Here is a 13,055-nt window from a genome sequence, read left to right as displayed (position 1 = left end):
TGCTTCCAAATGAATTTTTGATGTTTTAGTACCCAGCTAAACACAACAACAAGTGTGTATATTCCTTACTATCTACATTATGTATGTGCCTTGTAGGCACTTTACTTGCAAGTGTGTGTATGCAGTGTTTTATAAATCTGAATATTTTTTGTCACATCACATCTACCCCGACACTTTAGAGCGCTTCTGTCTCGACGCCGTGTTTGCCTTCGTTCTGACCTGAACACGGCATGTGTTGTTTGGGTTAGAAACATGCACATTTGCAAAGGAAAAAAAGCTAAATAGATTAGCGGAATCATTAAGCATGCACGCACATAATCCCAAGGAAATTATCACGTGGGAACCAGTTCTGAAGAGGAACCGGTTCTCAATTCCCACCCATAGACTTCAGTCTATGATGTGGACACAAAAGCATTCCTCTACATTTAAGTAGTGAAGTCATCAACACTCATGTATTTCACAGATCCTAAATCCTGGTACACACATAAAGATTCTCTAAATTTCAACCAATTTTTTATCTGTGAAAGACCCCACACGTGAAGATAAAAAATCTGTGATTGAACAGTTTTGATCGTATTGTGTGTGGTGTGCTGTGATATTCCAAACACAACACACCACACACATTAAGATTTTTCAGAGTCGTGACCCTCCGGTCAGAAAACTCAGAAAGAGATCAGTATTGTTGTAGCTACTCTTTCGGTCTATTTCCGGAATGGACAATGAGAGTGATGTAATTTTTTTAAATGAAAGCGGGACACTTCAGCCTTTACAACGATACCATCTGTGTGTGTCTGTGGCTTCGGAGGCCGAGCAGTAAAGCGGCTGTGAGCGGCGGTCACATGATCATTTAAACATGGCTGCTCTATTGCTGGCTGTTGCTGGCTATGATCGCTACCGTCTTTGCTATCGGCTATCAGGAAATCTCCCGTGTATGCGTGAATGTCTGTGTGAACCTCATTTAATGCCAGGGCTGCACCGTGGCTCTCTGTGGGATTACCGGTGTTGTGTCGAGAAGTGGCTTGCCGCGAGCAGCATGCAGAGCTTGGCACTTCTCAGCACAACACCAGCTTTCCACATGCAAGATGACTTTTGATTTGTAAATATTGAACATGTTTAATATTTACGATTATCAATTCAGCGCCGAACGTTTTCTGAGGCGATTGTTGTGAGAATTTTGACTCTTAACACACCACACACTACAAGAGAATCTCATAAAATAATCTTAAAACCTTAGGATAATCGGCCGATTTTTGTCTTTGGTCGGAAGGGGGAAGATCGGGGCAAAATCAGCCCGATTATCTTTATGTGTGTGGTAGGCTTAACTCTACCTCCACTCTCCACTCTAAATGTGGAACTGGCTGAGAAGTGAGTGAGGGCTTTAAATCTGTGCCAGACGACTTGTGTCAGTCCTTGACTGTCGGGAGTGTGGGGGATGGTTTCTTGTAGCTGACGATGGTCGTTAGCAACTCTGAAGGGCAACCTGGAAAAGACTAGCATCCCTCAGCCAAGATCTTATATCCAAATCAGACTAACAGACAGTGGAATTCTCCAGTCCTAGGTTGGCCATGTGCTACACACCTATGGACTTCTGTGGCAACTGTAAAGAGTGGGTGTCCCAGCAATAATCCACCCTGTCAAGTCTTTGATGAGTTTTGTAAAGGTGTGTGATGCCTTGTGATCAGTATAATATTTTGTCAGCCTTTATATGGTCAACCATGGTGTGCCAGTAGAAATGTTTCTGAAATTAGGATTTATCAGATTTCCAGAGATACAGGGGATAAATCAGCTATAGTGGATGGAATAACTCCAAAATACCCACTGTTGAACTACTGCAACACACATTTTTATTTTCAGACAGGAACGCAGTGCATGGAGTGCTTCTTGGGTGTTGCAGAAAAGTGTATCCCTCAGGTGCTCTTCAGTTGGGGAGATCCATAAAGGGTTGCAGACAGAAAACCGAGGCACTCGTGAGGGTACGACCAATTAAAATGCCTTTATTGGTACATGGCTAATCTATTTAAAAGCGCTTTTAAACTCGCTTTTAAATAGATTAGCCATGTACCAATAAAGGCATTTTAATTGGTCGTACCCTCACGAGTGCCTCGGTTTTCTGTCTGCAACACATTTTTATTTACCAAACTATTAGCTCTACTGGAGTTCATGTATACCTGTCTGCATATTTTTGGTCCACAACAAAAGTTAAAACTAAAACTAAATTTGTGTTCTTTTTCCTTCTGTATATTACACACTGTATCACATAGTCATACACATCTATAGATGAAATTGGTATATGAATTGAAACCTAATTTAAAGTTGTCAAAAGGTACAGGATTGGCACAGGGTCAGAGAGTTTATATTAAGTGGGAAGTACACAATAAAAGCTGTATTCAGTTCACACTGGTGCTCAGCAGAAATGGGTCTGGTTGCTTTCAGGATGTGTGGATTGTACATTCAACAATCCCATATTACCTTATTCATAGCATCTGAAGTGGATTATAAACAAATTCAATTAATTGTGTTCAGAAGATGGTAAAACATTATCTAATTTATTTATATTTTAAGTAATTCATTTGTTATCTATTTTGGTTGTTTCCTAATGATTTTCTTTCGTTTCAGTACCCAGCTAAACACAAGTGTGTATATTCCTTATTATCTAGGTATAACCTTGTGCATGTTGAAGTAAGAAATGTGACTTCATTACATTTACACACAGTTTTCTAAGTAGAGTTGAACATTTTTAATGGGGTTTCAGTCTATGATGTGGGCACAAAACATTCCTCTACATTGAAGTAGTTAAGTCACCAGCACTCATGTATTTCACAGGTCCTAACTTTAAGGTAGAGTTGTTGAACTGGGATCTGAGAAGTGAGTGAATGGAGTGAGAGTGGAGTGAGTGCCAGATGACCTGTGTCAGTCCTCGAGTGTGGGCAGTGTGGGGGATGGGTTGTCGTAGCTGACGATGGTCGTTAGGTATTTTCAGGTTGGGCTTCAGAGTTTCTACCTTCTTTCAGCCAACATCTTATATCCAAATCAGACCGACTGAGACACAGGTATTCCCAGGTCTTAGGTTGGCCATGTGCTACTACGCACCTATGGCCTTTGGTGATTCAACTTCTGTGGCAACTGTAAAGAGTGGGTGTACCAGCAATATTCCATTTTGTCTAAAGAATTGTCAGTTCTTTGATGAGTTTTGTGAAGGTGTGTAATTACCTGTTATAATATTCTGTGACAGGGCCTTTATATGAGCCACCATTGTCTGCTAGTAGTAATGCTGTCTGAGAACAACAATTAACATGGAATAAGAAATTCGGATTCATCAGATTGTCATGGATACAGGGAATATGTCAGTGTGTGGACGGAATAACCCCCCAAAAAACCCTGTTAAACTACTCATTAAAAGGTATTTAGAAAATCAAGGGAAATAAAGGAACGCATAAATATAAAAACACATGCAAAGCCTTACAAAGCCTTGTAAAGGACAATTAGGACACAGCAAGAACTATATTCCTCAGACACGGTCCACACCACTGTCAACTTTTTTTATTTGTGTTGCAGCAGTTCAACATTGAGCTATTTGGGGTTATTCCATCCACACAATGCCTTATCCCTTGTATCTTTGGCAATCTGATGAATCCTAATTTCTTGTGCCATGTTAAGTAAGATGTTGTTCCCAGACAACATTTCTGGCAGAGAATGGTAGCTCATAAAAATGCTCTGTGACTCTATATTGCATGTACCCATGTTTCAGTCAGTCTGTTTTGAATGTAAGTAAGTGGAGTGAAATGCACACTCCATCATGTATGAATAAGAAAGAAATAAGCAAAAGTGATCATCCTTAAGAGAAATTTTTCATCAAAACTTAACACAAACATTTCTAATAAAGTAGCTCAGATAAATACAGTGGGGCCAGGCCGTTAAGTGCTTTAAAAACAAACATTAAAAGTTTAAAATCAATTCTGTAAGGGACAGGGAGCCAGTGAAGGGAGTTAAGAACAGGAGTAATGTGCTCACGTCTATTAGTGTTAGTTAAAAGACGGGCAGCAGCGTTTTGGACAAGTTGGAGGCGACTGAGCGAAGACTGGGAGACGCCAACATAAAGTGCATTGCAATAGTCCAATCTAGAACTGAAACATTTTGACTGTGTGAATGTGTATGGCAATAGTTTAACATAGGGATCCTCTCAATGAATTATCCCTTGTATCTCTGACAAACTGATAATCCCCCATTCCCTCTGTATTTTCCCATATCAAATTGTTGTATATCAGTACCTCTTTGATGGTTTACTTGTACATAATATATCATCGTAGGTTGCCATTGAGTTTTCACAGTACACCCCACATAAAAAAACACGACATTACCGTTGCTACTTCATTATAAATGTTTGTATTACGTTTTGATGAAAGTTTTGAGCTTTTGAGGTTAATCCATCCTCTAGAAGAATTATCCCTTGTATCTCAGACAAACTGATGACCCCCCAGCTCCTCTTTTATTTTCCCATACATGTTTTTCATTCCATATAAACCAAGTGTGGACCTTTTTCTGTAATGTAAAACAGTAAATAAAATACATCCTCATAAATACAGATTCATGATGCAAGTACATTAAATGTGACCTAAAACCCTGAGTTTTAATTCAAATATTTTTCCTATAACAACAATGCAGTCAAGGAGTATAAAACTCTTGTAGGGGAAAAAATAATAGACTGTAGATATGTGTGTTGCAGTAGTACACCCTACATTTAAAAATAATTACAACATTATTGGTGCTACTTTATTAGAAATGTTTGTGTTAAGTTTTGATGAAAAATTTATCTTACGGATGATCACTTTTGCTTATTTCTTTCTTATTCATACATGATGGAGTGTGTATTTCACTCCATGCTAACTAATACCCCTTTCCCACTGGCCAAAAAACCCGTTTAAACCCGCTAACAATCGGCTTTTGGTGGCAGTGGGAAAGGCGCACCGAGCCGCGTCGACCCGCGTTGACGCGGGTCAAACGACTCGGCAAGCGACGCGGGTTAAAACCGCCTTTAATCGGCTCGGCTCCGAACGGCTTGCAGTGGGAACGCCAGACCCGCGTCAACCCGCTAATTTACGTGATGACACTGAACGTTACGTGACGCTACGTCATCGCGCCGGTCGCGTCTCATATCACGTACCAAAACAAAGCTCTGCTCCGCTCTGCTCTCATCCGAGACTGGGATCAAAACATCAGAGAACACTGACCAAAAACGATAGAAAAAAAGAAAAGAAAAGAAGCGACAGTCTGTTTAACTGACGTGTTGTGCCGCGGACGTCCGTCATCCGGCCGCAGCAGACTCTCTGTCCTCCGCGGTCCTGGTGCTCCAGGTCAGCCAGCCAGAGAGTCTGCCTCGGCGGACGGACACTTCGCGGCGGGCGGCTGTGGCATGACTGTGTGTGTCTCTTGCACCGCGGATGAGAGCGGGGCGACTGGTTTATGCTCTGTCTGATCCCCCAGCGGGGGGTCAGACTCGGCTCATTTTGGTCAATGGGAAAGGGGCCAAATGCCGATTGTTAGCGGGTCGACCCGCGTTTAAAAAACCCGCGTCGACCCGCTAATTTTAGTGGGAAAACGGCTTAAGTGGGCACTTGTATCATTATGCACCAACCAACAGTGGACCCCTGTCATTCCATATAAACCAAGTGTGGACCTTTTTCTAAAACGTAAATCAACAAATAATTCCTATACAGATTTATGACGCAAATACATTAAATTTAATTGAAATCACATGCGTTTAAAAAGTAAAAGTCTGACAATAGGTGCCCCCAACAGGGCTTTATCTATATGAGATGTACGTGGCCAAAAAGTAACTTTTTGTGGCTCTGAGCCATCAGGCCATGTCAAACTGTGTTTTCCCATGACAATAATGCAGTTAAGTAGTATAAAACACCAGTACAGTGAAAAATTAATAGACTGTAGAAATGTGTCTGGCAATAGTTTAACATAGGGACTTTGTGAGATTAATCCTCTCAATGAATTATCCCTTGTATCTCTGACAAACTGATGATCTCCCAAACCCTCTGTATTTTCCCCAAAGATAACAAATTGCCATGCCAATACTTTAATATCAGTTACTCTTTGATGGTTTACTTCTACATAATATATCATCATAGGTTGCCATTGAGTTTTCTGTAATATAAAACAGTAAATAAAATACATCCTTATGAATACAGATTTATGATGCAAGTACATTAAGATTACCCTAAATCCTAAAACCCTCTCTTAAAAAATGAATAGACTGTAGAAATGTGTGTTGCAGTAGTACATCCTACATTTTAAAAATAATTACAACATTATTGGTGCTACTCATTATAAATTTTTGTGTTAAGTTTTGATGAAAGTTTTCTCTTAAAAACTATCACTTCACACTCACATGATGGAGTGTGTATGTCAGTCCGTGCTAACTAAGTGGGGTCATGTGTCATTATGCACCAACCAACAGTGGACCCCTGTCATTCCATATAAACCAAGTGTGGACCTTTTTCTGCAATGTAAGTCAACTAATAATTCCTATACAGATTGAGAACACATGTATATTGTAAAATTGAAACCCTGTGCTTAAAAAAACTGGACAAGCAACAATAGCAAGGTCAATTATTTTTAATGTTTAATCAGAATTCAACAGAAATGATCTAAATTACCATTTTATTTAAAATTTTGTTATCGGTGATCCATTTTTTCAATATTTTAAAATGTCTATTATACCTAATACAGTGTTGAGTTTAAACTTAAGACATCCATGAAAACAGAACCTTTATATTTTGTTACAAAGAATAACAAATTATGTTTCAAGGTACTGGTTTGTTCACTAAGGAGCCTGTTTGATAGCCTCTCTACAGTCTGAAAGGCTGCCGGGGCTGCAAGTCGTTCACACTATGGAGGAGTGTAAGAAACGACGTGTGTGAATGAGTCGTTAAAAACCCTGCTCCAGCCTGCCGGGGCACTGCTGAATATGGTATTTTACACACACACACACTCAGGTCCCCTCTTGGCTAAAGTTAAAAAAATTAACCAGAAGGTTTTTCACATGATTTTTAGTTGATTTAAAGCATGTCCAAGAGGGGACCTAAAAAAAGTCCCCTGTTGGCTGCTTGGTCCCCTGTTGGTGAATGTGTAACGACGCCGATGTCCCCTCTTAGATAGGTACAACAGTGCACACACACACACACACACACACACACACACACTGAGCATCTTTGTCTCCAACAGCTAGACTGTGGTCAGACAAGATTAAGACTTGAGAATCTGTCATCAGTGAGGCAAGAAAGAAGCGCCGAGCTCAACGCTTGTGCTATATTTACTCTCCGAGACATTGAAATATTTGACGTCTATCTCTATAACACATTATAACCATACTTATAATGAGTTATAATGCAGTTATAGCACTGTATAACTATAGTTATAAACACTCATAAATGATCATAATGCTTTATAACAATAATCATAACACACTATAAAGCATTTTATCTTGACTTATAAGGTCAGGAATTATAATACGTTATAATTGTTAGTAACTCACTGACAATGACCACATCGATAATGCATTATAAATATAGTTATAATGTGTTATAATTGGCTTATAAACGTGTATAACTATCATTATGAACACTTATAAATTATCATAAGGCTTTATAACAATAAGCATAACACATCATAAATAATAAATAAATATATATTTTTTTAATTTTATAATGGCTTATACGTTCAAGTATTATAATAAAGTTATAATGCTCTATAATGTATTATGATTATTGTTATAAAGCCTTATGATAATTCATGAGTGTTTATAATGATAATTATACACGTTTATAAGCCAATTATAACACATTATAACTATATTTATAATGCATTATCGATGTGGATATTGTCATTGAGTTACTAACAATTATAACGTGTTATAATACCTGACCTTATAAGTCAAGATAAAATGCTTTATAGTGTGTTATGATTATTGTTATAAAGCATTATGATGTGTTTATAACTATAGTTATACAGTGTTATAAGGCAACGGCTCTCACGGAGCTTTGTGGCTTCTCCTTTTGTGGAGACGATGTTTTGCTTACTCTACAGGGGATAATGGCTCTGTGTGAGTGTAAACCCTGTTGCGTTGATCTCTGTGGAGAAGCCGAGGGGAAGCTTCGCTCATTATTAATGAAGTGGCTTCACCTGCTCTGTTCCAAGAGCAATTTCCACTTCAATTGAGTGGACAGAAAAATGAATTATTGATATTTGTTTGGACATCGCATCATGTTGTTGGTACAAGATTTCTCCAGATTCAAGCTCTCTCTTAAGTTGAATACACAGGGTTCCTTCCTACACGAGTATGGAATTTGATTTTATACATTTACAGGTCTGGAAAGTATGGACAATCTATTTATCTTAATACTTATCTGGGTTTGGTCTTATCTGAAGTTATTTGGGTTAATTCATTATTGTATATGTGCTATTGTACCTAGCTACAATCTCATGGCATACACATTCAGAATAATGAAAAGAAACGATTAATTGCATGCTTTTTTTTATATATTACGCACATCTGTTTACTCAAATATCCCAAATTATTTGAAGTCTGGAAATTAGGGTCTGGAAAAAGTATGGAATTTGGAAATTTCAAATGTGTAGGAACGCTGAATACATGATTACTTTTATGAATAAATGAGTAGAAATGTCCCTCTGCAGTCAGATGGACGTCATGTTGTCAGGGAGTGTCCGTCCCCACAGGCCCGTTGTGGCAGCTACTCGCTCTCCGACCTCTTGAACCCGAGTGGTGCATTCCACCGTCTGGTTTTACAGCAGCAGCTCATGAGACGGCTCGGCCGTGACGTTCGGCCCATGGAGATGGAAAGATGAGTATTTACGACTGTCTCGTCAGGTCAAAGGTCAGATGAAAGTGAGACAGTCTTCTTTCTGCGCTGCTGGACCTCATCAGAGAGACGAGACCAGCAGGTCACCGCCAGTTAACATGTCCACTCCTGAGAATGATGTTGCTGCTGTGAATAAATGTGAACTAACTAAAGTTTACAGAGCTCATCATTTTGGGGTTGTTTTTTTGCGATTATGTTTTTAATTAGAGCCAATTGGATAAAAATTACGTGGCTTTTATGTCCTTCCACTTCCAAAACTTGTGACCACTCTCAACTGGATTAAACATGATCTGACCCATGATCTGATGAAGCAGATTAAAGGAGAATTCTGGTCATTTTTGACCCCTAAATCGCTGTCCTGATGGTCACCCAGTGTTGTGGGGAGCAAAAAACACCATGTCTAGACGGCGCTAGGGATAGCAACAACGCTAACTCATGGGGGCAATTCTTTCAACCACAACAAACACTCAAAAAACAATCAAATATCTATGGTACTGGGTGACCATCAGGACAACGATTTAGGGGTCAAAAATGACCGGAATTCTCCTTTAAGTGAGGTTTTGACTGTGAAACTCCTAATAAACCAAGGTTTTGTTCAGCCGCTGCTCATTTACTTTATACATACTGTACAGTATAAATACGGTATACTATATATAGTTTCCAGGGGCATGAAAATACTTCTCAAATACATCCTCTCTTCATGGAGGAACTAATGCATCTGGTCTATTTGCAGCTGGAAAATGAGGCATTAGAGGCTCAAAGAAACTGATGATTTGTTTTAGCCATTTGTTTGAAATGACTGAATATCACAGACATATCCAGTTATTTCTTGTCCCTTTCCGATTCCCTTCCTCTCTGTTACATCAATGTGCCTGAAGTACTGATGATCTGTGCAGTAGTGAAAAAAATCTATTATTAGTATTTGAGCGCAGCACACAGGAGCTTGTTTCTGGCTTCAAAGACAACCTCAGCAGCATACTGCCTGGGTCCTCCTCATTGTTCTGCTTCATCTCTGCAGCTTCGCCCCTGAGGCCTCTGGGATGTTCTCCATCCTCCTCCCCACCCCCTCGGTTTAAAGTGGTCATAATACATCGCCGCGACTCGCCTCTGATCCCCCTCTCTAACATCTTAGAACAGCGCTCATCTGCAGTGAGAGTTACTGTACCTTTTGGTAATGTAATATGTGCTGTTGTAGCTGCAGTTCAGTATGTGGTGGTGGTGGTGGTGGTGGTGGAGGCCATGTCAGCAGCTTGTTATGATTACTGTGTAAAGAGTCCTTATCTGTGTTGTTGTAACGGCTCTGCTGCGACGCGGCTGACCTTCATTATCGGCGGATGCAGTCAGGCCCAGTCGTCAGCAGCTCCCTCTGTTTGCTTTTTCCACTTCCCATCTTCTGTTCCTTTCTTTCTTTCTCTTTCTTTCTCTCTCTCTCATGCTTGGAAATAGCCTCCGGTGCAAGTAAAGGGTGTGTTGCAATGCAACGCAGCCTCCCTGCTGGATGACGTCAACTACAGGGAAACGTTACAGTAGAGTAGAGGAAGCTCAGTCATACAACGCTTTGCACCAATCTCTGTATTTTACTGTTTTCCTCTGCTTTTATTTGCAGCATTGATCCATCAGAAATGTTCCTCTGGTAGAAGTAGGAGCATCGAAAATAGAGATGGACCGATACCGAATATTAGTAATCAAGGAAACCGATAACCGATATTCATTTGCAGTAAAAATCTGTGATGAAAAGACTTAAATTTTTTGTAGAATGAAAGAGGGAAGAGGGAAGAGGGAAATTCATGCAAAACCCCTGATGCTGATGCCTTCAGGGACAGTTTTTCATCAAGCAGTCTCTGTATTTACCTCTAAAACAACTCTGTCTGGTAACGTTGTGTTATTATCTCATAGTGTGGTGAATGTGCAGGTCACAACTTGTCCACCAGAGCGTTGTGGAGTTGTTGGATTGTGTATTTGATGAGTTTGATGAGGGAAACCAAGAAATCCCATGAGCCTCCGTAGCATAGCTCTGAGCAGCTCACGGCTCTGCTCCACCGTTCTAAAAATATCTTGCACCGACAATCAAAGGTAACGAACCTACTGCTATGACTATAGGGATTATGGCAATGGGCCAATTTGCCAAAATGTTGAACTATCCCTTTAAACTATCAACAAAACAACAAACTGGTTCATTTTGCAAGCGAAAATGCGTGGTGATTGTGCAGGTCACAACTTGTCCCCCAGAGCGTTGTGGAGTTGTTGGATTGTGTATTTGATGAGTTTGAGATCTCAAAACAACATGCACAGATAATTAAAGGTAACGAACCTCCTGCTATAACTATTATACAAGGATTACGGCAAAAAAGGCGAATTTGACAAAATGTCGACCGATCCCTTTAAATCCTTCTCTTGTTCTCCTCCTCCCTCTCTCTCACGCTTCCAGGATGACAACTGGGGCGAGACGACCACGGCCGTCACCGGCACGTCGGAGCACAGCCTGTCCCAGGAGGACATCGTCCGCATCACCAAGGACTTGGAGGACAGCGTGGGGCTGGACTGCCGCCGCTACTTCACGCTGACCTTGGCCGTGATCGTGGGGCTGCTGGTGTTCCTGACGCCGCTGGCCTTCCTGGTGCTGCCCCACCTGCTGTGGCCCGAGCGGCTGCAGAGCTGCGGCACGGCCTGCGAGGGCCTCTTCATCTCCGTGGCCTTCAAGCTGCTGATCCTGCTGCTGGCCGTCTGGGCGCTCTTCTTCCGGCCGCCGCGCGCCGGCCTGCCGCGCGTCTTCGTCTTCAGGGCGCTGCTCGCCGTGCTGGTGCTGCTCTTCGTCATCTCCTACTGGCTGTTCTACGGCGTCAGGATACTCGACTCGCAGGTGAGCGCCGAGAACTAAAGGGTTTAAAATCCTCCTGTCGTCCTCCTGGGTCAAGGAAGAAAGGAAGGAAGGAAGGATGGAAGGACAAAGGGAAAGATGGGAGGAGAGAAGGAAGGGTAAAAGGAAGGAAAGAAGGAGAGAGGGAACAGATTGGGTCAAAAAGGAAGGAAGAAGTAAGGACGAAGGGAAGGGAGGAAGGGAGGGAAAAAGGATTGTGGAAAGAAGGAAGGGAAAAAGGAAGGAAAGAAAGATTGTGAGAGGGAACAGATTCATTCAAGGAAGGAAGAATAAGGAAGAAAGAAGTAAGGAAGGGAGGGGGGAAAGGTTTGTGGAAAGAGGGAAGGAAAAGATGGAGAGAAGGAACAGATTCGGTCAATTGGGTCAAAAAGGAAGGAAGAAGTAAGGGAAGGAAGGAAGGGAGGGAGGGAAAAAGGAAGGAAAGAAAGATTGTGGAACAGATTCATTCAAGGAAGGAAGAATAAGGAAGAAAGAAAGAAGGAAGGAAGGGAGGGGGAAAGGTTTGTGGAAAGAGGGAAGGGGAAGATGGAGAGAGGGAACAGATTTGTTCAAGGAAGGAAGAAGGGAAAGAAGGAAGGGAAAAGGGAAGGAAAGAAAGGTGGAGGGGTAGGGAACAGATCGGGTCAATTGGATCAAAAGAAGAAGGAAGAAGAAGTAAGGACGAAGAGAAGGAAGGGAAATAGGAAGGAAGGAAAGAAGGAAGGATGGAGGAAGGGAACAGATAGAACAACAGGAGGGTTAAATAAAACGCTCATACGGACATTCGAGCGAGTCTACAAACGTGCTTTTTTTTTTTTTCACACACAACCAAATATTTCCATTAGCTGTGGCAGAGGTCTCAACATTTCATCTCATTAATTTGTAATGCCTGTAGGAACTTGACAAAACCACAGACAACCCAAACACTTCTCCAGTGGCATGTTTACTGTGAGTCATCATTTAAAATCCCAGTTGGTCCCTCATGCTCCTGGCAAAACACACACACACACACACACACACACACACACACACACACACACACACACACACACACACACACACACACACACACACACACACACACACACACACACACACACACACACACACACACACACACACATAAATAGGGGGGTTTAGAGAGCTTGCAGTGCTTTGAAATCGATCTAAATATTCATATGCTCTACATCTTGTCTGACATGTTTTAACCCCTGCAGGACTTTTTTATTTTTGGAATGCACATTTACTATATTTGCATGTGGCTCAAAGAATATTATTCCTGCCGCTGTTTATATTATACAGTATGTTTG

At 41.2% G+C, this 13,055-nt stretch overlaps 1 protein-coding gene across 2 annotated transcripts in view; it reads left to right on the top strand.

Annotated features, from left to right (window-relative positions):
* Positions 1-13,055, top strand: part of LOC310999667 (vang-like protein 1) — a 71,689-nt gene that overhangs the window by 41,697 nt on the left and 16,937 nt on the right. For both annotated transcript variants that reach the window (XM_083990203.1, XM_083990204.1), the window contains exon 4: positions 11,317-11,748. In XM_083990203.1, coding sequence (XP_083846329.1) covers positions 11,317-11,748 — 432 coding nt within the window. The remainder of the gene's footprint in view (positions 1-11,316; positions 11,749-13,055) is intronic.

The sequence above is a fragment of the Trachurus trachurus genome, assembly GCF_905171665.1.
Source record: "Trachurus trachurus genome assembly, chromosome: 2".
NCBI lineage: Eukaryota > Metazoa > Chordata > Actinopteri > Carangiformes > Carangidae > Trachurus > Trachurus trachurus.
This window is presented reverse-complemented; position numbering and strand designations above follow the sequence as displayed.